This window comes from Takifugu flavidus, chromosome 12, assembly GCF_003711565.1.
Source record: "Takifugu flavidus isolate HTHZ2018 chromosome 12, ASM371156v2, whole genome shotgun sequence".
Taxonomy (NCBI): Eukaryota; Metazoa; Chordata; class Actinopteri; order Tetraodontiformes; family Tetraodontidae; genus Takifugu; species Takifugu flavidus.
Genome location: NC_079531.1, coordinates 4,281,931 through 4,303,539, shown reverse-complemented (window position 1 = coordinate 4,303,539; position 21,609 = coordinate 4,281,931). Strand labels below are relative to the sequence as shown.

Sequence of the window (21,609 nt, the reverse complement as noted above, 5' to 3'; positions counted from 1 at the left end):
ACAACATTTTACAGCACCAAATAGCATCAGCTGCTTCACCCTCAAGCATTGGGATGGTTTGGATTTTTTTACTTACATCATTACCCACCACAGTAGATTGAACAAACCAAAATAAATACATGAGGAGGGGAAGACCATCTGGTAACCATGACGCACTGGTTTGAAGGATGAGTGGAGAACTGGTGTGCTGCCTGTCGTTAAAAGACAGCCCCCACATCCAGCCACCTTTGTGGTCTCTTGGCCCCACACAAAGAAAAAGAAGTACAACCAAAAAGTAACTGACAGGCTCAGAAAGCAGAGCCAGGTAATGAAATGGCCCTCACTGCTCACTGTTGGTGGTTAAGGGACAAAACACGGAGTCGAGAGAGAGAGATTACATTTCTAGCCCATGTGACACCTGTTCTGCTCTGGCAACAAGATTAAAAGTCATCAATGCAAGTGGATGGAGGACTTATTCACCCAATCTGGCTACATACATTCACTCAAATTTAGAAAACAATTGACTTGATTGTTGTGAATGACACATACACACACACACACACCACACACACACACACACACACACACACACACACATTTCCTGACCTCTAAATGACACACTGTGAGTGTCCCTCCTGAGAAATCACCACCATCCTGTATGTGAGACTGGTCTAGACCTGTGCTGGTGGTTTCTCACCAGTTGCAGCAATGGTTACAAAGCTTGAATTGAGCTTGACTGGGGTTTAATGGGTTTCCAGCAAGTGCAAGGAGTTTTAAATTCTAATATTACTCAAGCTTTGACCAAATTATGAAAAAAATGTCTCTAACGACTCTGCAGAAGCCATTATCTATAGGGGTTAAGTCAATAGGGGTGAGGGTTTCTTCATTATTTTCAATGAAACTGGCTTGGCGCCGTCATGGCTGCACGATCAGAAGCGTCCACGGATGCAGATGGTGGAACGAAGCAGTTAATTCATTGGTTCCTCCGCGGTGATCGGAGTTAGAGCGGTGCTGGGCTGCCTCTCCCTGTGACGGATGTGCGGTCCGCTGTCACGCTCCCCCCGTCCATCCCCGCGCAGAAAGACAGCTCATGCATGTTTTATCAGCGGGCCTGACCTCGTCTTGAAGACGCCGGAGGGACGAGAAGTTCAGGTGCAACCATTGCACGCACGCCAACGGTGACCCGAGTTTGCGGGACGCATCCTCAAACAAGGCGCCGCACCATGAAGATGATAAGACGATGGGATGTCTCTTTCTGTGCAGCTCGGCTCTGCTCATGACAGCTGCTAATAACTAATCCACCTTGCACATGGGAAGTTCGTACGTTCGCACTGGTATCTCCCGTTGATCAATAAGGGTCGTCCATTATCGTCTACTCATCAGGGATTATGTAACACACAACTGTCAGTCTGTCTAAACTCCCCCTTCCTCCTCCCGCCGTTGGCAGAGTAACTCATTTTCTGGAGGTGGGACTACTGGAGACGTGTCGAGGGGCCCGGTGGGGTGAGCGCAGGTGTGTGAGACAGGTGAAGGCCACGGCCGCTTCATTTGCCTTGCTCCTCCCACTCCCACCTGCATACAGAGGCACCGACTATTCCACCATCGCAGGTGCGCGATGGGCCCGACGCTGTTTGAATTCCACCCTCATGGACAGTGTCAACGGCATTTGTGAATTAAAGAAGGGCTGGGAACGCGGCGAAGATGGGAAATGTTAAAAGTCACGTGAGGAAAGCGATTTGTTCACATTTCAGCCTTGAATCTCTTCCCGGACCTCTTCCTTTTGTAGGTTTTTGGTCCTCTAGGTGAAAACATTAAAGGCATTACTGTGTTTCCCGCTCCGTAAATGTCAGGGGTATGCTTGGCTGGGCCTTAATAAAGTGGAGGTAATGCAGGAATAAGTGGTACCTCGCCACAGCATTCTCCCCCGGCCCTCTAACAAAATCAGCCTGGTGCATCGCCTGACATTTTCCGCCTTGCTCTTGCATTAGGGCGCCGTGACAGTATTAACCATCGCAGAATATAAAGCAGCGGCCAATCCTTTTATATTTGTGTGATTGCAGGTCAGGCCTTTCCTTTTAAAGTGAAATATGCAAAGATTAAAATCTCTTCTGCTCTGGCATAAGTGCTCACAGTTGATGCCTGCTGAAATATGAGCTACATGCTAGCCAGACCTGGCAGTTAAAATATCACAAGAGCTGACAAGCCCACCTCATGGTACAGTAACACACACATCTCTCTCTCTCTCAAACACATTGAAACAATGTTGTTCTCTTGTTTGTTCTGCGCTTCCTTCTCTTCCACTCACAATCACCGTCTCTGTTCTTACCCTCCACTTATATCTGATGCTGATCAGACAGCAGATAGACACCAGATGCAGAGAACGATGGTCCAGGATGAGACAGGGCAGAGGTCCCCCACCCCCACCGGCCACAAAGAGCACCCGCGTGGAGTCACCCAGAAGCAGCGATCAAACAACGGAATTAATTCCGATATTTGGCAATAACTGCGATAGGTTTAAGGCCTCATCCCTCACCTCGACTGTTTTAATCTGGGCTCACTTTAAACCTCTTTCACTCCATCACGACGATCAACAGAGCCATTTGTTTGGGCAACTTGATTACATCAATTCTCTCACTCTGCTAACATACAGCAAGCTGCATGCCATCGAGATCACTGGCGAACCCCAACGATGATCTCCACAGTGTTTTAGGGAGATTTCAGTCCAGCCACATCGCGATGAGAGTGAGGCCATCAGCTCCCTCATCACGTAAAAGCACCTAGGACAACTCAGAATAGCACCCGGCTCAGGAGCGCATGTCTACTATGCAAAGTATGTGATAATCCCGCTTGGAAAGCCAAAGTTTAAGAGATAAACAGACATCTGCTGACTGATGGGCTCTCAGAGAGCTATTTTAATATTAGTTTGGCAAAGTGTGACGACCCATTTTCAGATTTCTCCCAGGTCTCTGTGCAATCCCCTCTCCTCCTGGCACCAACACCCACACACATCAGCCTTGTTTTCTTCCAGCCTCACCCTTTCCACCGATCCTCCTCTCTCCTCCACACTGGCTACATTAATCACAGCACACTAAACAGCCACTGACACCATTCACAAGACCGGGCTTTGTTGGCAACGCTGGTCGTGAATGCAACTCCAGACCTTTTTTGTCTGCCTAAGTGGACTCTTAGAAGAAGCCCCTCCCTCTCCGAGGACACACAGATTACCTCAAAAAAAAAGAAAGAAAAAGGGCTGGGTGATGTGTTCCTGCTGTAGCAATGGAGGTGGATGGCAAAAAAAGGATGGTGGGGAGAAGGACTGGGAAGATCCACTGCTCCTGGGGAGTGGTGCACCCTCTCCCTCTGGAGACAGCTCGCAATGCCATCAGCTACTGCTTAGCAACCAGTGGGATTGGCTTAACATAATGAACGATGCACAAAATAGAACAATAAAGCATTAAGAAAAGAAAAAAAAATCCCAATCCTGAGCAGGACATCCAGCAAGACGGCTTCAGCCCCCCCAAACTCACAGCTGTGAGGAAAAAAAGCAAGAGCTGACAGGTGAAAGAAAAGGAAAACGGGGCCTCAGAGGCTTTCCAAATCAGTGACATCAACAACAGCTCGGCTTTACATAGCGCTAAGTTGTAAAACCAACAGGCAGCAAGCGCGTGTGAATCATCACTCGCACGGCAGTGATGCCTTGTGTCAGTCGCTGACTGGTCAACACTGTTGTTCTCACACTGTGATCATGATCCCAGGTTTGTCCCTGCACTGTTTCGCAAGAGCCAAATGTGGAAACAGGTGTGTCTGATAGTGGAATGGAGACTTAAAGGCAAAAAAACCAGACAGATTGATGCATTTTAAAGCCTCCCCCCATTACACCAGATGTAGGTTGGAGTGATCCGCCTCACTCAACCTTTTTAAAGACTTCTGTAAATCCAAACGGGGAGAAGCATCTGTAGCTGTTCCACTGAAGGCCAGTGAATCCTAGAGGGGGGAAATGCTGATTTTGCACTCGGGGGCAGATTAAACAAAGCTTCAGGCTTCAGAAATTATGCAGTGTCTGTGTCCCTTCCATCAATATTAAAGTTTAATCAAACAAATGGGAATAATAAAGTGGAGCACCGTCCCAGCGTGGATTTAAGCCGGCTTACAATGCGCAATCAGGACAGAGAAATCCTTAAACAAAAAAAAAAAATCCCCAAATGACCACAGCGGTGCAGTTTACATCAGAGGAGAGTCGTTTTCACCCAACACCTGCAAGCAAGTCAGCCTGTTCCGCAACGGGTCGAACCCCCTTTTTACTCGATTAAACTATCCTGCAAGACTGCGCAGAACTATAAATATGTCGTTTGAAAACAGTGCTCTGCACGTTTGCGTCAGTTAGCAGGTTGATATCAACAGCGTGCTTTGGAATAAGCTTCTGTAGTTTAAGACATCGTGCAGAGGTTACATTTTCAATTCAACGCTTTTCCATTCAGAACACAACCTGATCTAATTAAGTAATAGTCCTTATAATCTATAAATGTACTTATATGAATTTAGAATAATGAGAAATAAAATGCATATCAACGCGGGCCATGAGCAGCAGAGGATTTTCAGTAAAAAGCCTTTAAAAGCTTGGCACGATAACGCATGTAAAACAACTTACCATCAACTTGAAAATACAGTAATCCACCAACAAGGATGAACGCTAGCGGACCCATTCTAGCATATTAAACATCCACAGCGGACACAGGGAATCCCGAAACTCAATGAAGACCAAAAAACAATGATAAAATATGTACAAAATGACAGACTGAGTCAATTCCGCGTCACTCGGAGTTTGGTTCAAGTCCTACTGACTCAAAAAAGCCAGTGCCAATGTCCAAAATCTGACAGGATCCATTCCGCAGCGCGTCACCGGGACCTTCTCGGGTCATTCATATCCAAACAACCCCCCCAGAAACCAAACTCTTCTAGTGTTTATCCGCGTCTTTTATTCTCCCCAAGTTGGTCCGGTACGCGTGTGAGAGAACACGCGTCCTCCTCCGCGGGGTCTCGGCTCCTCACGACGCGTCTCTGACTAATCTTCAGCGATGTCTCCACGCTTCAACACATGGTTCCGCCGACTCCGCGCCTGGAAGACCAGCCTCCAACTATCGGGCATTCCCGCAAAGTAGTTTCATTCAAACGGAAGCCAGCCTCCAAACTACCCATGCGGTTTGCGTGGGATAAAGCGTTGCAAATGTACAGTCATAGTACAGGACACTTCCACATCTTCCTCCTCCAGCTCAGCTTTTTTTTTTTCCTGGCGTGAACAGCGCAGCCGCTAGGAGCGCACGCACGGTCCCTGCCTGTCCGGCGCACACCGGAGCCCGACACACTGCAGCCAACGCGCACCAGCGGTGGGAGACGCAAAGGGACCAGCGGGAGGAAGGAAAAAGACGGGGAGAGGTTGTGGGTCAGCCCAGATGTGTGGATGGACCGCGTCTCCACCGATACAGACGTGACAGAGGGTAGAGTTCGCGAGGAGGCGCCAACTCTTTCATTTTAGTCATTTAGGAAATTAAATATATGCCCATATTATTGGTAAGACAGAAATTTAATCTATAGAGCCTTATTGTCCGTTTTGGGGATAGAACAGACGTGAACCTGAACGCAACATTCTAATTCTGGAAGACAAATAGCCTTATCAAGATATTGGAGCGTAATTGTAGAGAGGGTTTCTGTCAGGAATCAATAAGTGACTGACCTGCCCTGGGCAAAGATTTAGGGGACAGGCGGTGGTCTGTCTGCGCAACATGAACGACGTACAGGTATGTGGGTTCACTTCAACAAACCCCACCAGAAAATGGCATCAAATGTGACGATATGATGAATGATTCACACAGTAATCAGGGACAAACATTTGCTGAAGTCCAGTGGCAGAGAGAGGTCTCGGAAGTAGTCCGCACTAACACCCAGAACTCCAGCGCTCCCCCCGTGTGAGGAATGAGCTGTGAGCTCCCCCTACCGGCGACAATTGGAAGCGTTTCCACGACATCAGGGCTTATTTTCTTTCTAATCAGGGGAAAGTAGAAGCAAATAAAATATTTTTCTTTTACAACAATTGCATTGTCTCGCAACAGTTGTCTCAGTGAATGAATTTATAATGCAGCCACACAGCTCATGAAATATAAGATGTTTATGACCAGACCGGAAACCAAAGCATACACACATACGTGCATACATTCTAACAGGTTTCCATCAGCGCACGCGAAACAAGCAGGGACACAGCTACAAAGGCCTCCATGTCACACATTTGATGAAAGTCAAGTGCGGAACAAAGCCATCCAAAGTTCCAGTGCGTGCCCTGAAGGTGTCTTTGAAAGCTATATTCCACCAATAAAAAAATAAAGAGTCTAACACCCTGACAGGATGGCTTTGAAATAGGGGAACCACTTCAATTGCCTTTAATTGTAGCTTTGACTTCTCTCTTTTTCTTCTTCCCCTTGTTCCGTTTGTCTGCGGGGCGACGTGTTCCGACTTGCCCTGCGAAGGCCCCACTGTTGAAGTGTGACATGTTGTAAGTTTGTTAGCCCGCTCCCAGCTCAGGCGGCACTGTCAGCCGGCCAGACGCGGTGATTTGTCTTCATATTTTAATATGTTTGCGAGCAGCATGCAAATACTCCGCCACCAGGCCTCTGTAGTGTCCCAGATTCTGTCTGCCCGCGCGAACACACAATCAAACAGAAATTTATTGTGTCATCAGTGCTGAAGGGTTAAGCCACATAAAAGAGAAAAAAGAATTAGAGGTTATTTACCAGAAGGAATTACACTCCTCAAACATAAACAAGGGAGTGTAAGGCTCTATTGATAGAAAAAAGCAATACACTATAATTCTTCCTCAGGCCCGGCCTTTTATTCCTCGCTTTCAATCACTGGATCTGAGGTCGGGGCTGTGGTATTCTTTCCAGCAGGAAGTGGATTTATTTTAATAAAGACCAGGGGGGATGTTTACTCAGGGCAAGGCGTGACACACTGGAGATGGGATGGCGATAGTGACAACTCATGGACAAAATTAAGAGCATCTGCCTCCACCGTTGGCATAAAAAAGACCCATTATCTATTTTTTGGTGAGCGTATTTCTATTGTTAAAATGGAAGTGTCTTTAAAGGTTATTGGCTCAGAAAAGCTGCCTCTGCCAAAACTACTAAATAAAAAAGGGTCTTGTGTGCAATTACAGGCATTTTCTTTTATTCCATCGCCTCTAAAAGCAATTTGACTTTCACTCCAGCTGAAATGTTCCATTTGTTTTGACCCAAACCAATCACATCATAATTACTGTCACATTTCTTTTGTCGCTGCGGTGCTTTTAACCCAATCAAAACTAATAATCAATCAAAAGAGTTCCCTGGATTGTCCACGGAGCATCTGCTGTCTGATGGATCCAGGGTGGAGTCCTTCATTGGGGGGCTGTTTCAGCGTGACCGGCATCAATTCTCGTCTACTCTAAGCGTGGCGAGATGGGTCAAGTTGATCCCCAACGTCCAGTGATGCGTGTGTGTGTTTCAATGGGAAGACTTGACGAAGAGCCTCCTGCAGAAGGTGGCTCTGCATTGTCACTGCAGCCTCGACAAACTCAGATGCTGTGTGTGTGCCTGCATGTGTGCGTGTGTGTGTGCATCTGTTCTTGTATTTGCTACACACTCAGTACCAAAATCCATATTCTGCTAGTAAAGTGAGGACGATTGTTGACGCAAAGACAATTTAGCTGTTCCTCACAACTTTGAAGGACTGATTGAGGATCCTAAAGTTTGAGGTTTGATTAGGGTTGGGGGGTTAGTTGGGATGGTTAGGGTTAGGGTAGGGAGCAATGCATAATGCCTGTGGAGGTCCTCACAAAGATAGAAATACAAGGATGAGGGTGTGTGTGCATGTAAGTGTGTGTGTGTCTGGGGGAGGAAAGTGTTTTTAATTGTGAGCCAGGTCAGGGGTTCAGGTAGCAGCATCACTCACGATGGGTTCAGAGTGGTATTTAGGGAGCTCTTAGCTGGATATCTTTCATGGCTGAGTATCCCCTTACTGGGTCCGGGTCTCTGTGTTGGGATGATTAGGAGCTGGAGGTTGGGGAGGGGTTGGTGGTGCTGCATGGAGGAAGGATTGGGGGGGTGCGCGGAGGGGTGATTAATGTAGATGTCAGTGGTGGCCCTCCCTCTGCCGCCGCCACCCCAGCATCCATAATAACACCTGGGGAAAAGAGAGCGGGCCTACCTGCAGCCCAGGCTCCCTCAGCTGGGCATGATTCTTCCCCATGATCCTCCTCTGTCAGCAGTCCTGTCACTTTGTGCGGATCAGACCCTTATTAATGGCCCTCCGTGTCAAACACAGATATTAAGCCGCGCTGGGCTCCGCGCAATATCACCCACATACCGTAGGTGCGCACGCACGCTGACACAATCGGCCCTGCGCACAATATGCCGGGACACAAAACACACACGCGGAGGAGCCATAACTCACAACTGCATGTGCATTAACATTTGCTGAAGTATTACTTTTTTATTTAGCATTCATTCCCAGCCTGACACAAAGTCCATAGATCTACGAGACATCTCTCTTTCCCTTCCAGCCTTCCAGTCTTTAATATACAGAACCCAATATTACATTATGCCCAAAGAATGACGGATCTTTCCCCATGATGCATGGGCCAGAAATGCAAATCTTTCTATTCAGGCTTCAAAAGGTTACCCGCCGCTGCTCAGTGAAATTGGGCTCCGTGGAAGAAGGGAGGAAGTTACAGCAAATGAGGTTTTTGGGAGATGTAGCAGCAGATCCGGGTTCAGCAAAGTGTGTTAAAATGAAGGCGGCAGCCTCACAGAGGACAAGAGCGGACGGAACGAGGCGGTACGAAGGAGACGACACCTGAGCCCAGCCCGGAGAGAGGCTTCCATCAGCAGGACACAGAATCTGCCCGGAATGCACAGCCCGCCCTCCTCCGAGAAGACAGGAAGTGAGATACGGGCGCGCCATATCAAATGTTGCAAAACCGCGGATTACTGCGTAGGAATTTGTGCTTCTTCACGGGGAGCTCAGGTCTGTTGCTTCCCGGCCTTCTCACGTTCATGCAGGTGAAACACTGAAGGGGTTTTTGCAGAAGCAAAAGTTGTTTCACTTTATTGATTAAGGTTATCTTTTTTCCAGACGACTGGTGCATTTCCTGTTTTATTTTGAAGGTCCTTGGCCTCAAACCCTTGTTCTCCCAATGTTTCTGATCGCAGTGATGGAGAAATATCGACGCGGTCATGCCAGAGTTCCGACTGACCGCAGGTGAACGACGGCCTGACCTATCTTTCACCTCTGCTCCCCTCCAAATGCACAGATGTTGCCATTTGGTGCAAGGCAGAGGGGATAAAGGTCAGCTGACAGTGAAGGCACCACGACGTCGAGCCTTTTTACTGAATTCCATCTACCTTCAGAGCCACTTCCTGCCGTATCTGTTCACCACAGCGCTGAAGGTCACCTCCTCCACAGGCTGCGACCCCTTTTTAATGAAACACAAGGTAAAATGGCCCCCCTCCTCCCCTAATTTTCCTTTTTACCTTTTTGTTGGATATTCAGTCTTTCAATCATTTATGGAACTCTGAAGGTTCATGAGTAAAAAAAAGGTGATTTTTTTTTCATTCCAGAAGACATCCTCCTTTATCTGGAGCCATGAACACTTATCTCAACAGTCCCCCCCCCACACAGAGCAGACCTTGATAACAGGGTGTTAGTGACTGTCATGACAGGGCAGAGTAAACACTTTGCAGGAGTCAACGATGGGCAGCAGCCTCTAATGAGCGAGAAGTAAATACTTGAGCTGTGACGAGTCAGAAGGGAGGGAACCGGAGGGAGGGAGAACGAGAGCTTCTCGAGTACCTCAATAACCTCCTTATCACTTAAGACAATGTTCTTCTTCTCACTACTCCCCCTCAGACTCGCAGCCATTATTTTCAAGGCTACAAACGGGTTCTTCCTGTGGTCACAAGATAGAGAATAAGCAGACTCCTGCATGGAAATGTAAAATTTATGCAGTCAAGATGTTACTGAGCCAAAGTAAAAGATTTATTTAAGACACTGGCATCATTTGTCCACAGTAATGTCTCTCCTTGACATTAAAACAGACTCTCCGAGTCTCCCAGACACTTAAGCTTGAGCATCTTTAATCAAGAGCCTGGAATTTAGTGTTGGTAGGGAGGAATCAAACTTTTGCAAGACTGCAGGCGCACGGCTTTTAAACGTGGGAGACATGCGGTCACATTAATTACAAACTAAGCAAAGCCTCTGAGCTGGTTTTGGACTTTATTACCGACTGAACCCACGTTAGAGACATTTAAGTACTGCAGAAATGGTCTGTTTTAGCTAACACTATTAGCCAATTCAGCAAAACAAAAGCAAAAGGCCAACATATTCTCTATTCTAAAGAGAATAAGTCTAAAAATCCACATTGACCTTTAAATTTCACAAGGACGACCAACAGTCCCCTCTTTCTGTCGCCCGTCTCGGCAAATACCACGTATTATTCAGTAACCTGTCATTGTGTTGTCCAAGTGCCCGTCTGCTCTGTCCTCTGTTGGGTAATCAGTAATGGAAAACAAGCTCCGACCTTTGTTACCAAACAACTCCGACCCCTCAAACACGTGTCACTAAATTCATCAGTATTTCAGTCGCTACATCAGGTGACATCTTTGAGATTTGACGAAACCTTGGATGGTTTATGCTTCACTTCCTCCTCCCTTCAGTTCTCTCCTGCAGACACGCATTAGAGGGGAGAACCTTCCTTCTATTATCCTTATTTACTAGCTTTAGCCTCGTCCCTGTGACTGAAAGAAAGTAACGCATGCGAAGAACAAACAGCAGCAATATAATCGAATATAATTTTAAAAAAGTTCAATTCTAAAAAGACTAATCAGTGGATTGGAGACCTGTAATTGATGGACTTGTTTTGGACTGTCTGTGCCCACTGAATGGACTAACGCGCATTGTCTATATGACTGAAGGGCATTTACTTAATGCTCCGCCCCTGATGTTGAAGTGCTATCGGATCAATTGAAGGCAGTGGAAGAGCTGCAAAATAGATTACCCCCCTTTCCCCCAAATAGAAAGTGATTTAAAGCCAGCATCAGTCCCAAACAGCACATTAGGGCAACCCCTCTCATACCTCGACCATTCTGAGGGCGAACAGAAGGGGACACCTCTAATGCTTTAAATGCTTCGGTGGCGCCCACCTGGGGCCAGCGACAGCCACGCATAGACCACATTCAATGAGTGCGGGAATATTTGTACACAACTACAGGAGCAGCAAGGCACAAATGCCCACAAACAGGAGTTGGGGGTCTTAGAGGAAGGGCTAACAGAAAGATAAAGGAGAGATCAATTTCACTTGGAAATGACAGCCTCCGGACGGCGACCGGCGGCGGCTCAACTGTATCATTCAAGCTAAGCTCGCCTCAAACCACCGATTGAGTAATGAAACAATGGAGGCATGTAAGTGGATTCCACAGGGTTTAAGTGGATTTCACAGCCAGCAAGTTTTCACAGCTAACGCTAACCTGTGGCCTCTTTCCGTGTTTGCTAGCCCATCTACCGCAAATAATTCTACCCCCCCTTTGGCCAAATGAATTACACAGACAGTATAGATCGCCGCGGTGTCCTCAGGCCTTGATGAAACCGGGCTTGTGCCCCTGACATTTACAGACACACGGACACCCCCAGGGCCAAGCCTTGCATCGCTGTTGCCTCATAGCCTGGCCTTGCCACTTCACACTCTAATTGCTGCCTCATAAGCAAGCGCCCCAGCAACAAATTCAGTTAACGACAGCGGCATATTGATCGCTAGCAGACAGTCAGGCAGCACCCCTGTCCCTAGGTGGGGGAGGAGGGGGCGCCATGGCTTTTACAACCTTAGGGATGGCCCGCACCCGATAAAAAACACAGGTCCCTGTGACAAAATGAAACCTAAAAGAGGGTCAGAGGGATACAATTACTGCCGCACGGCTTTGACCCCGACTGAAGGTGGACAATGGAGCGCGGGGCGGTGGCAGCGGTGGGGGCAGAGGGGGGGAGCCCTCATTACAGAGGTAAACCAGGAGACCTGTTCAATTTGCTCCATTAATGAGCGCTGAAGAAGCACTTTCAAGCCGTCCCAGCAGAGCCATTATGGCGTCGGTGTGAGCACCGGAGGAGCCGGGTTCTGGTACACCACTGCGGATCTCTACTGCCTTTAACTCCCAAGAAGTCATCAATTGCAACAAAATACAGTCATGTGATACTTTTGTTATATGGCCATTTAATTACATTTTCACTTTTCATATGGTTTTTGTCCATTTGAAGCACTTTAAACGGTTATGAACGTGATATACTGTGTATGCCGACTGGGACCAGAATTCCAGCATGCAGGATGCCTAATTGGAAAAAAGCGAACATTAATCAAACTCCTCATTTACATGCTAGAATGGCAGAAAGAAGAGGCAAATCTGTGTTTCCTTCTAATTTGCACGCGAGGCTGAGCGCAGCACAAGATGATAGAATGAGGCCAAACAATGGGAAGCTTAGCGAGAGTGTGTGTCTGCTCAAATCTAACATCCAACAACAATGTTATTTTTTACCAAAGCGCCGCACATCACACATTAAGCTAAAGCTGGTTAAGCATCAAAGTTTTCAGCAGTCATCAAAGAGAATTTTCTGCACATTCATAATCTGCATTAACGCAGCTCTAAATTACAGGTTTTTTTTGGTGCCTTTGTTGTCTAATTTGGCTTTCTTTCAGCTCCTACTGTGTCATCCTAGAAAATTAGCCTTTTTCTGCAGCTCTAAGCTCCTACAGCAAAGGAAGTGACTATTGTTTGTTCACTCTAAGCACATAAAAATGCTCAAATATTCATCGGCGACTGAAATCAAGCTTTCCCACATTTCTATATTTACAGTATCCTTGGATATACAGAATGTGTTGATTTCTTGTGTCAAATCTCTTTTTCTTACCCCTTTGCTCAATTAACTACCCCTTAATTCCCTGTACACAATCAATGTGACAATGCATGCACATGCATATGATACACGACCTTCATCATTTCTCTCCCTGAAAACTTCATTTGAGGTGTTGACAATTTCCTCTGACACCGGGGAGCCACTTTTCTGTTTGTATGCCAGCTTTTCCATTACTGAGCTGACATTCCTTCACAGGGTCTGTTAATGGAGTTCAGAAATAGCTAAATTATAAAAAGGGAATCAGTAGCTTGGCTTTTTTACGCAAATGGAGCTATTAATAACCTCCTGAAGTGAGGCTTGACTCCCCTTTCTGTTGTGCTGCTTCTATGGGTTGCACAATCAGCCAGACCTGGAGGATTCCAGGTCCAAAAACATTCCATTTAGGTTGATCGGAGACGCAAAACTGCCCCCCAGGTGGGGTGTTAATGGTGTGTTTGCCCTGTGATGGACTGGCGACCCACCCATGTCTTGGAGGGGGAAAAAAGAGGTTGGTAAAATTAGTCAAACACAAGTTGGTTGCTCCTAAAACACACCAACTGAGTGTGGGCACGAAGCCTTGGGTCAACAACATTATTCCAGTTTTACAACGCTGCTGTGCAGAGCTGCTGGCCTTGAGACTTTACAGCAGGCTATTATGGCCAAACACATAAAACTGAAAAGGTCATCTCTGTTCCAAACGTCTCCAGAGCTTACTTTCCAATGAAGAAGAAGGTGATAAGAAACATTTTCTAATGAAATGGTGTTAAGGAAAAGGAGACAATTTGTCAGTCCAGTTACAAACCAAACATCTCGTGCCGTCTCACGAGCTGCACCTGAAAGATCTGTATTGTTTCTTTCCCCTCTCCGTTTACCGGAGATCCATTTCTGCTTTAAACTGGGAATGTCTCCTCTGTTTGCAGCAGATTGGAATGACACTGCCACTACCTCCACCATCAAACACGGGCTACAGGAGACAAAGGGCAGGTCAGAAGGGATGGCTACCGTTTGAACATGGCCAGTAGTTTGAGCGGAGCTTAAAGATTTCTGCGAGACAGTGTCGTCCAAACACAGCGGAGCAAAAGCTCCCGTTTTAATAAGGCCCCTTGTTCTGAAACTACCTATTGATTTTCACCACGGACGGTCGTGGGCTAGTGACCAGCCGAGTTCTCGGCTTCCACAAAAGCTAAATTGAGCCATTTAGAAGCCGGTTCTGTCTTTAGAGACCCGCACTCACCACTGACTCCAGCAGCCAATTTGTTTCCATCAGGTGGAAGCTTTTTTGGGGGAGGAAGCTGCAGAATTTCAACACAATAGTCCCGCTGCTGATGGCCCTGGCGTGCAATTTCCTACTCCCATCAGTTTGGACTCAGGTTTCGCAGCTTATGCTTCACTCGGCAGGGCTGCGGCCCAGCGGCACCCGGCCTGTGCGTTTATTGGAGTTAGCGATCGTCGCAGAAACTGCAGAGGCTCATCAAATCTACATTCCAACAGCGAATCGTGTTGCACCCAACCCTGCTGCGCCACACAGACCAGAGCATCTTCTTTGTTGTTTCTTTCCATTTTTGACCCCAAATGGCTTCTGTAGGTGAAATGCTGAGAAGGTACCGAAACTGTAGATTTTTGCACTTGTTTTATGGAAAATCAGTGAAGACATGAAAAACCAGCATATTAGAGGTTTGTGTGATAGTCTGGACTTTTCTTCCTCCAAATTCCACAGGACAGAAACACAAATTGTGTCATAAAACAGTTATTGGAGTCTGTAGTTACATCCAATTTGCAAGAATCTAACATTTGGAGAGTTTAATTCCATGCTTTAGTGTTTAAAATGTGATGAATGGGGGGGGGGTTTAATCTAATCTGAAGTGTGCACAGCAGCCTTTCCATCCTGGAGAAGCAACAAAACACTGAAAGATCTGAACTAGAGAGCAGAGAGAGCTTTGTGTCCTCTCAACATTGTCTGGAAATCCAACCATTTCGTTCTTAAGAAACCATGAATGCAGAGCTTCATCTAGGCAAAGAGGTACGGTGCCAAAGGTCAGCCACGTCACGGCGCGCACGAGGACGTCAGAAAAAGCTTGAAAGCGACGCTCAAAGGCCAAATGAGAAAAAGTGATATCAAAGTGAAAGAGAGGGAAAGAAAGAAGAAAACACATTCAAGGTCACCCTCGATCCTCTCCCCCCGCGGCTGCACAGCATTTCAGAGTACACGGCTGCACCGCATTCATAGCTCAAACCAATTTTACCAGAGGAATCAATATGGCTGAAATATTGGGCTTTTATGACTTGTTACGTTCAGCTGGGGGCTGTGTGAGCAGGGAAATGTGTTCACCATGATTAGACTTAAACAGCCTGGACACTGAGAGGGGTGAAGCAGCGACGCAGCAATTATCATTAGCATTATTACTAAAATGTCATTTCTTTGATTAACCTTTGGTCCGTATTTTCAGCGCGTTTGGTTTCGTCTGGTTGCAGCTCAGTCGCGTTAAACGTAAACCCGCTCTCATTTAGAAGACTATCTAATTTTGAAGAATATGGATGATTTCTGCTTTTCATGCATGTGCAGTGTGTACGATAAAACACCCGGATGTCTGTTATTGTCGCTCAGGTGGGTTGGACCTGTTCAGAAAGGAAGGCAGATCTATGATTGGTCACATTTTAACCAATGATTTAGCAAATCTGAGGGCAAAAATCGATCAAGATGTGTTTTAACTCCGCTTACGAGTCCTGGATGTCCATATTTTGTGTTTTGTCATACCTTTTAGACAATCTTAAATAAAATCTCATGCTACCAATCCACTGATCATTCACGTATCTTTCTTGAGCCGTAGTATTTCTTCGCCCAGAAAAACAAAAGAAACACGGGTGTTTACAGTCCGTCTCCAGTGCCTCTCAGCTGCTGTCTGCATCTGATGCGATGCAGGTGGTTCTTGTGGTTTTGGAACAGCAGCCTGTTCCAGACCTCGTAAAGTCTCAGGGGTGTGGAAAAGAGCAACTTGTCAGCTAAACTGCAGCGGCTCCACCAATGGCTGAAAAGAGCAGCCAGGGAAGCCATTACACAGCCGCGGTGCCAGGGAGAAGGATGGGCCACCGGGGCCCCCTGGCAATGTTACAGTCATTAATGCCCTCAATTTGCCTTAATGGCTTTCTCAATCCCGGCCCTCCATTCGGTTCGTCCCAACGCCAGGCTGTATTTCGTCTCCTCTCACTGCCTGTAATTAATCCATTCATCTCTAAAAGATCCGATCAATGTTGTCTGGAATGAGGGCTGCCATGCCCGGGGAACGCTGCTGGGAAAAACAGGGAATTTTGGCACAGTGTCCTTGAGGATAGAACTGGAATTAAAACTGAAATAATTAGCACTAATGTAAATATTGGCTCATCGCAACTTATATCAAATTACATTAATTGTTCTGGTAGACACACAAAAAAAAACCCCAAAGAAAGTGATCATGAGGGTTGAACAAATTCTACAGAATCGCACTGTGAACAGATCCAATTTTCAACATATTACTTTCCACACTTAATGTCACGCGCGTGATGCAGTACATATAAAAATCTATTTCCCATTTATGTATTTACTGGGGGAGTATCTGAACCAGATTCAGTTTCTATTATGATACATAAAAGTTTTTGAGACCAAAAAAAGGGCCTGGAAGGAGGACATATTTTGGCTGCCATCGATTTATTTTGGAAAACAATTAGAAGACACAGCGTGTGTGTGTGTGTGTGTGTGTGTGTGTGTGTGTGTGTGTGTGTGTGTGTGCTGACATGATTCACAAACGCTGGTTGGCAATCAGGCACTGTGGGGCCCTCCCACTGACCCCGCCAATAAATCCCCTTCTTGCTGTTGCCTGGGATCAATAAGTAATTTTTTGGAGCTGATTAGTTTGCAGCAGGAAGGTGGTTACAGTCTGATCTGTCCTAAGGATATAATCAAGTACTAAAATGTGACATTATTGCCATTGTGATGGCGGCAGTGGGGATGTAATCGTGTGATGTGGTACATATTTTTCCTGAAAACTGTGATTATGGCCTTTAATACTGATAGTAATAGTGAATAGGAAGACACATCTGAGGAGGGCTGGAGGTGAGGGGTGGGGGTTCATGCTCTGAGAGTCACTTTGCAATTTCACAGATGGGTAAATATGCGTTGCAAGTGGAATGTTATTTTGGTTCGAACATTACAAAAACAGTCTCAATTCAAAAGAAACATGAAAGCAATTGCTACATGTTTACTCACAAATGGACGGAATCCTGGCTTTAAATGGTTTATTTTTGGCATAAACTGGACCCATTTTGCCTGGTATGATCTGTTCTGTACATCTTTACAGGGCTGTGTGGTGTACAGCAGTGATGATGGCAATATTGGGTGAGTATTAGCTAAAATTGGAAATAGTGCTACGCTTTCCCATACACTATGTTGTGCATGCACACATCTCAGGTTGGCTCTCATATTATCAGTCTGTATTTTTTTTAATTAATGGTGATAATTAATGGTGATCGGATGCCGCCCTGGTGGAAATTTGGGCAAAAAGTTTAGGTAGAGGCCTCAACATCAGACCGTTCCTTCTAAAGAGGGGGCTGGTCTATCAAATATACATGTTGGGACTTTTTCCATGTCTCCAGAAGATGTTACATTATATGACAAAGCGTTCCTTTGACTGACAACTGACTGAGGAGAGGACGTTAAATCAAATTATGTATGCCACGAGCGAAAAATCCAACATGGTATGTAATTTAACCCATGTAACTGTTCCTGTAAGAGATGCAGCCCACACAGAGAGCCCTTTAAAAGACTCGTTAATCTCCTTTAATTGGCGGCGTGAACTCCGACTGCCGTGAACTCCGAGTCACATTTGGCCTCCGAGAAAACAAAACGACTCTAAAACCAGATACACGGTCTGCTTAAGGTCTTAGAGACAGCATGTTGTGTTTTTTTTATTTTTTATGGTGTGGTGTGTTTAATACATCGGTATTCAATATCTCAGATGCAGGTATTGGCTGATGTCACCGGTATTGTTATATACACGCTGGGCAGCTGTAATACTGTGTTGAACTCCCCCGAGTCTCATAATGGAGGACATAAATTGGAAAAGATTGCCGAGGCTATTGCAAAGCCTCTCATATTAAAAGTTAAATGTGGGTTCAGAACAGATGACAGTTTGTACAATAAAAAGGCACACATGGAGATAAACACAACACTTTAGGTGTTTAATCCTGAATTAACCCCTTTAGACTCATACAAATATAAATGATCAGTGATAAGCAGAGAAAAACAACAAAAGTCCCAGTATGAATGTTCCAAAACTTGCTAGCGATGGCACAGATGGTGGGATCTGCTCTCTGTCAAGTTCACTTTAATCTTCCTCCTTTCTCTTACTGGAATTCGACCTGCACAGCAGTGACACAGCTACCAAAGTGGATACCATCATGTCGTTTTGCTCAGTACAACACACAAACGCACCATCTCTAATCTAATTTTCTGTCAACAGATCGGTTCCCAGGAGAACTCTGTAGCTATTTTATGTTACGATATAAGAAGGACACCTCTAGATCCACAAAACACACACACGGAAACCATCAGGTTAAAGAAGAGAGGAAGAAATGTGTTTGATAATGGGGAACATGATGGCTGTGAAGCAGTACTTCCTGCTCACCTGGCCACGGCACTTAAACAGAATTTTGGGAGGGAGAGATCTTGTTTTCTTCCGATGCCAGATCATGGTCTGAAGAGCACAACTGCAGGTTGGGTTCTGTTTTACAAACAGGATCCAAATCAAAGCAATTGGGTCGTAATGTAGGCCGTAAACCAGAGAAAGAGAGCCCTGTTGGATGGGGAGCGGCAGAAATACATTTACATCCTTGTGGTAGTCAGGGGAGTTCAGGCTGTATTAAAGAGCAGATAAAATTACTGGGCCATGGCTCGGCCACGCGAGGAGCAGGACTGCACACGCACTCACGTGCACACACTCACTCAAGTGCATTCAACACAGTCCCCTGATAGGAACCATGGGGGGTCTAAATGTGACAAAAAGGATTTTCGAATAATCCAGACTGGCTTTCATGGAGGTTAATTGGTTGGTCTGGTGCCAAAAAAAAAAAAAAAATCCTACGGAACCTGATTCTGCTTGAGCTGTCAGACCCCAAGCGATGCAGGAATGTCAGCATTCCAGGATCAGATGTTACTGATCACATCAGAAATTTGTTGCACTTAGTTATTGAGGACAAGGAAATCGCTGTGGTTTGGCGCTAAAGCAAAGCTGCTCTTTCAAAAAAAAAAAACACTTGAAGAACGGCCCAGTTGAGCCCTTTTACTTTCCCTGACCCCACCTTGATCACGACCTAAATGTAGCCATAAACAAGGCAGACCTAATAAGGATGACGGGGCCGGACGGAAACAATCGGGCACCCTGCTTCTAAACCAGATTCATGAGAACATTTACAAGCTACAAGCCCTAAAAGCACTGGTTGCAGTTTGCATGACTCCGGGCCAGCAGCTGCAGGGGTGTCCTCAACCTTGCCTAACCTCACCATGGTTACCATAGACGATCCATACACAGCAGAAGTGCAGCACAGACATATTACATTTCCTCCTAACCTAATCGCTCGCCCACACAATAAGAACCAACGCAGATAGAGGCCACATCTTCTCCATGCCCTCATTCTGGGTTGGACCTTATCTACAGGAAAACACATTTCAGGAGGAGCTTGTCTTTAGGTGGGAGACCGGTCTGCTGACGGTTGGATCTCAGGGCTTAACCTGGACTTACAGCATCTCCACTCCGCAAACAGATCTCTCCATCCCTCCAAGACACAAGATCTAGCTCCTTCGCTGGTCCGTACACAAGGCAAGACTCCAAGTCAATACAAAGGGGTATTTACAGAGCCTGTCAAGTTATTAAACTTTAATCCCACTAAGAAGAGCATATTCTGACAATGAATTATAGATGACATGGGTTAGAGTCTCCTATATGACCTCTATTCCAACAGACCCACTATGGCGGTTTTTTTAATAAACTCTATTATCAACAGAGGGGAATACAGCCTGCACCTAGATGGAGCTTCATATATACGTATAAAAAATAGGAATAAAAATGGAGGAAGCACAGGGGGGAAATCTAATCCCGATGTGAATTATATCGGCGGGAGGTCAGGGCCCGTCTGGATCTGCGTGCGTAAGGCGGTTGGATGTATTGAGCTGGCCCAATTATGAAAAGGGTGGCGCTAATTCAGTCTCAGCAGCCCAGTGGTAAACCTCCTGCATTTCATTTGTTGGGTCTGTGGGGAGCTACGCAGAATTGCCACTTTCACTTCTGTGAGAAATGGGAAAAAAGGGGGCACCGAATGAGTTTTAAAATTGAGCAGAGACCAAATGTTCTTCTGTCAGATGATGGCAGAAAGCTGATCATCATTACGAGAACAGCTTTGGGTTGTTTTTATTTTCCCAAGTTCAAGCTTGAACAAAATTGTTCCATATAATTTGCAGTTGATCATCTGTGTTTGTGTTTACACGACTGTATGTTCGTGGGTGGGAAGCGGCACGTCACACTGCTGTCAGTGTGTTTGTTGTGTATCCTGGAGCTGGGGGGGGGGGACTTCCTGTGTCACGTGGTGATCCAAAGCTTCCCAGACCAGGAGGCCTCTCATTACAAGCAAGAATCCTGCTTCTTAATTGCAGGGCCTGAATGTCGCCTCCCTCGTGCTAGATGATGGGATCCAGGGTCATCATTATCAAGTACACAGAGCCTACATCACGGAGGTTATATGGTCTTCAAACAGCTGCGTTTAACCACCCTCACACAGACAAAAAAAGACCCTTTCCACTCCCATTCTCTTTGGAAACCCTCCCTTCTCCACACTGATAATCCTTCCAGTTGAAGATCCTTGGATTTATGTGAACCTTCTCAGATTTTGTCATTTTGGGGGGAAAAAAAAACAGAGGTGCCTTCACTGGTCTGGCTATTTAAATCAGGCAGTCACAGTTTTTCACCCCCCAGCAGCTTAAATGTCTCAATGCACCACAAAGTCACGATGTGCGGGTTGCAGATGAGTGCAAACATGCAACATCTGGCACAGACGTGCACGCGTCTGAGGATTCGGGGTTATTACCTGGAACACTATAATATGAAAAGCAGAAATCACCCAGTCAGAGGAGAGAATCATGTTTGCAGGTGGTCAGGATAAGCAGAGAAGCCATTGCACCAGTAGGAGGTAAAGGTAGAAGCCATGCAGGTGAAAAGAAGACTAGTTACCCCCCCCCCCCCCCCCGTGCTTTCAGAGTGGCAAGAAAAAAAGCAAAAAAAGCTGTTATCTTCACCACAGTCAGTATATAAGCAAAGCACACACACACACACACACACACACACACACACACACACACACACACAAACACACACAGTGTCTCCATCCATAATTGCATTACCACAAATGCAAGTTAGACATAAAACAGGTCTCGGTTCTCTCATCACAGTGTTAGAGTTTCACAGGGGTCGTAATTGTACAATTTCCATTTAAATGAGCTTCACAGGAAGCTGTTGGAGGCAACAGAGGCTCGTCCATTGGAAGCGTGTTGCATATTAAAAGTAAAAATACTTTATTTTTTTACTGCAGCAACAGAAAAAGTGAGGCAGAGTCTAAAGCTATGGCAAAGCCACAAGGTCGATTTTA

At 46.0% G+C, this 21,609-nt stretch overlaps 1 protein-coding gene across 19 annotated transcripts in view; it reads right to left on the bottom strand.

Annotated features, from left to right (window-relative positions):
* The window catches only part of robo2 (roundabout, axon guidance receptor, homolog 2 (Drosophila)), a 182,239-nt gene that overhangs the window by 113,139 nt on the left and 47,491 nt on the right, over positions 1 to 21,609 (bottom strand). For 3 of the 19 annotated variants that reach the window (XM_057049558.1, XM_057049562.1, XM_057049563.1), the window contains exon 1: positions 4,628 to 5,340. The exons of 10 other annotated variants lie outside the window; for them this stretch is intronic. In XM_057049558.1, the coding sequence (XP_056905538.1) occupies positions 4,628 to 4,682 (55 nt within the window). In that variant the 5' untranslated portion in view covers positions 4,683 to 5,340. Of the gene's footprint in view, positions 1 to 4,627; positions 5,344 to 21,609 lie in introns of those variants that run through there. 6 more of the 19 variants (XM_057049551.1, XM_057049564.1, XM_057049554.1 and 3 more) reach the window with 4 other exon arrangements.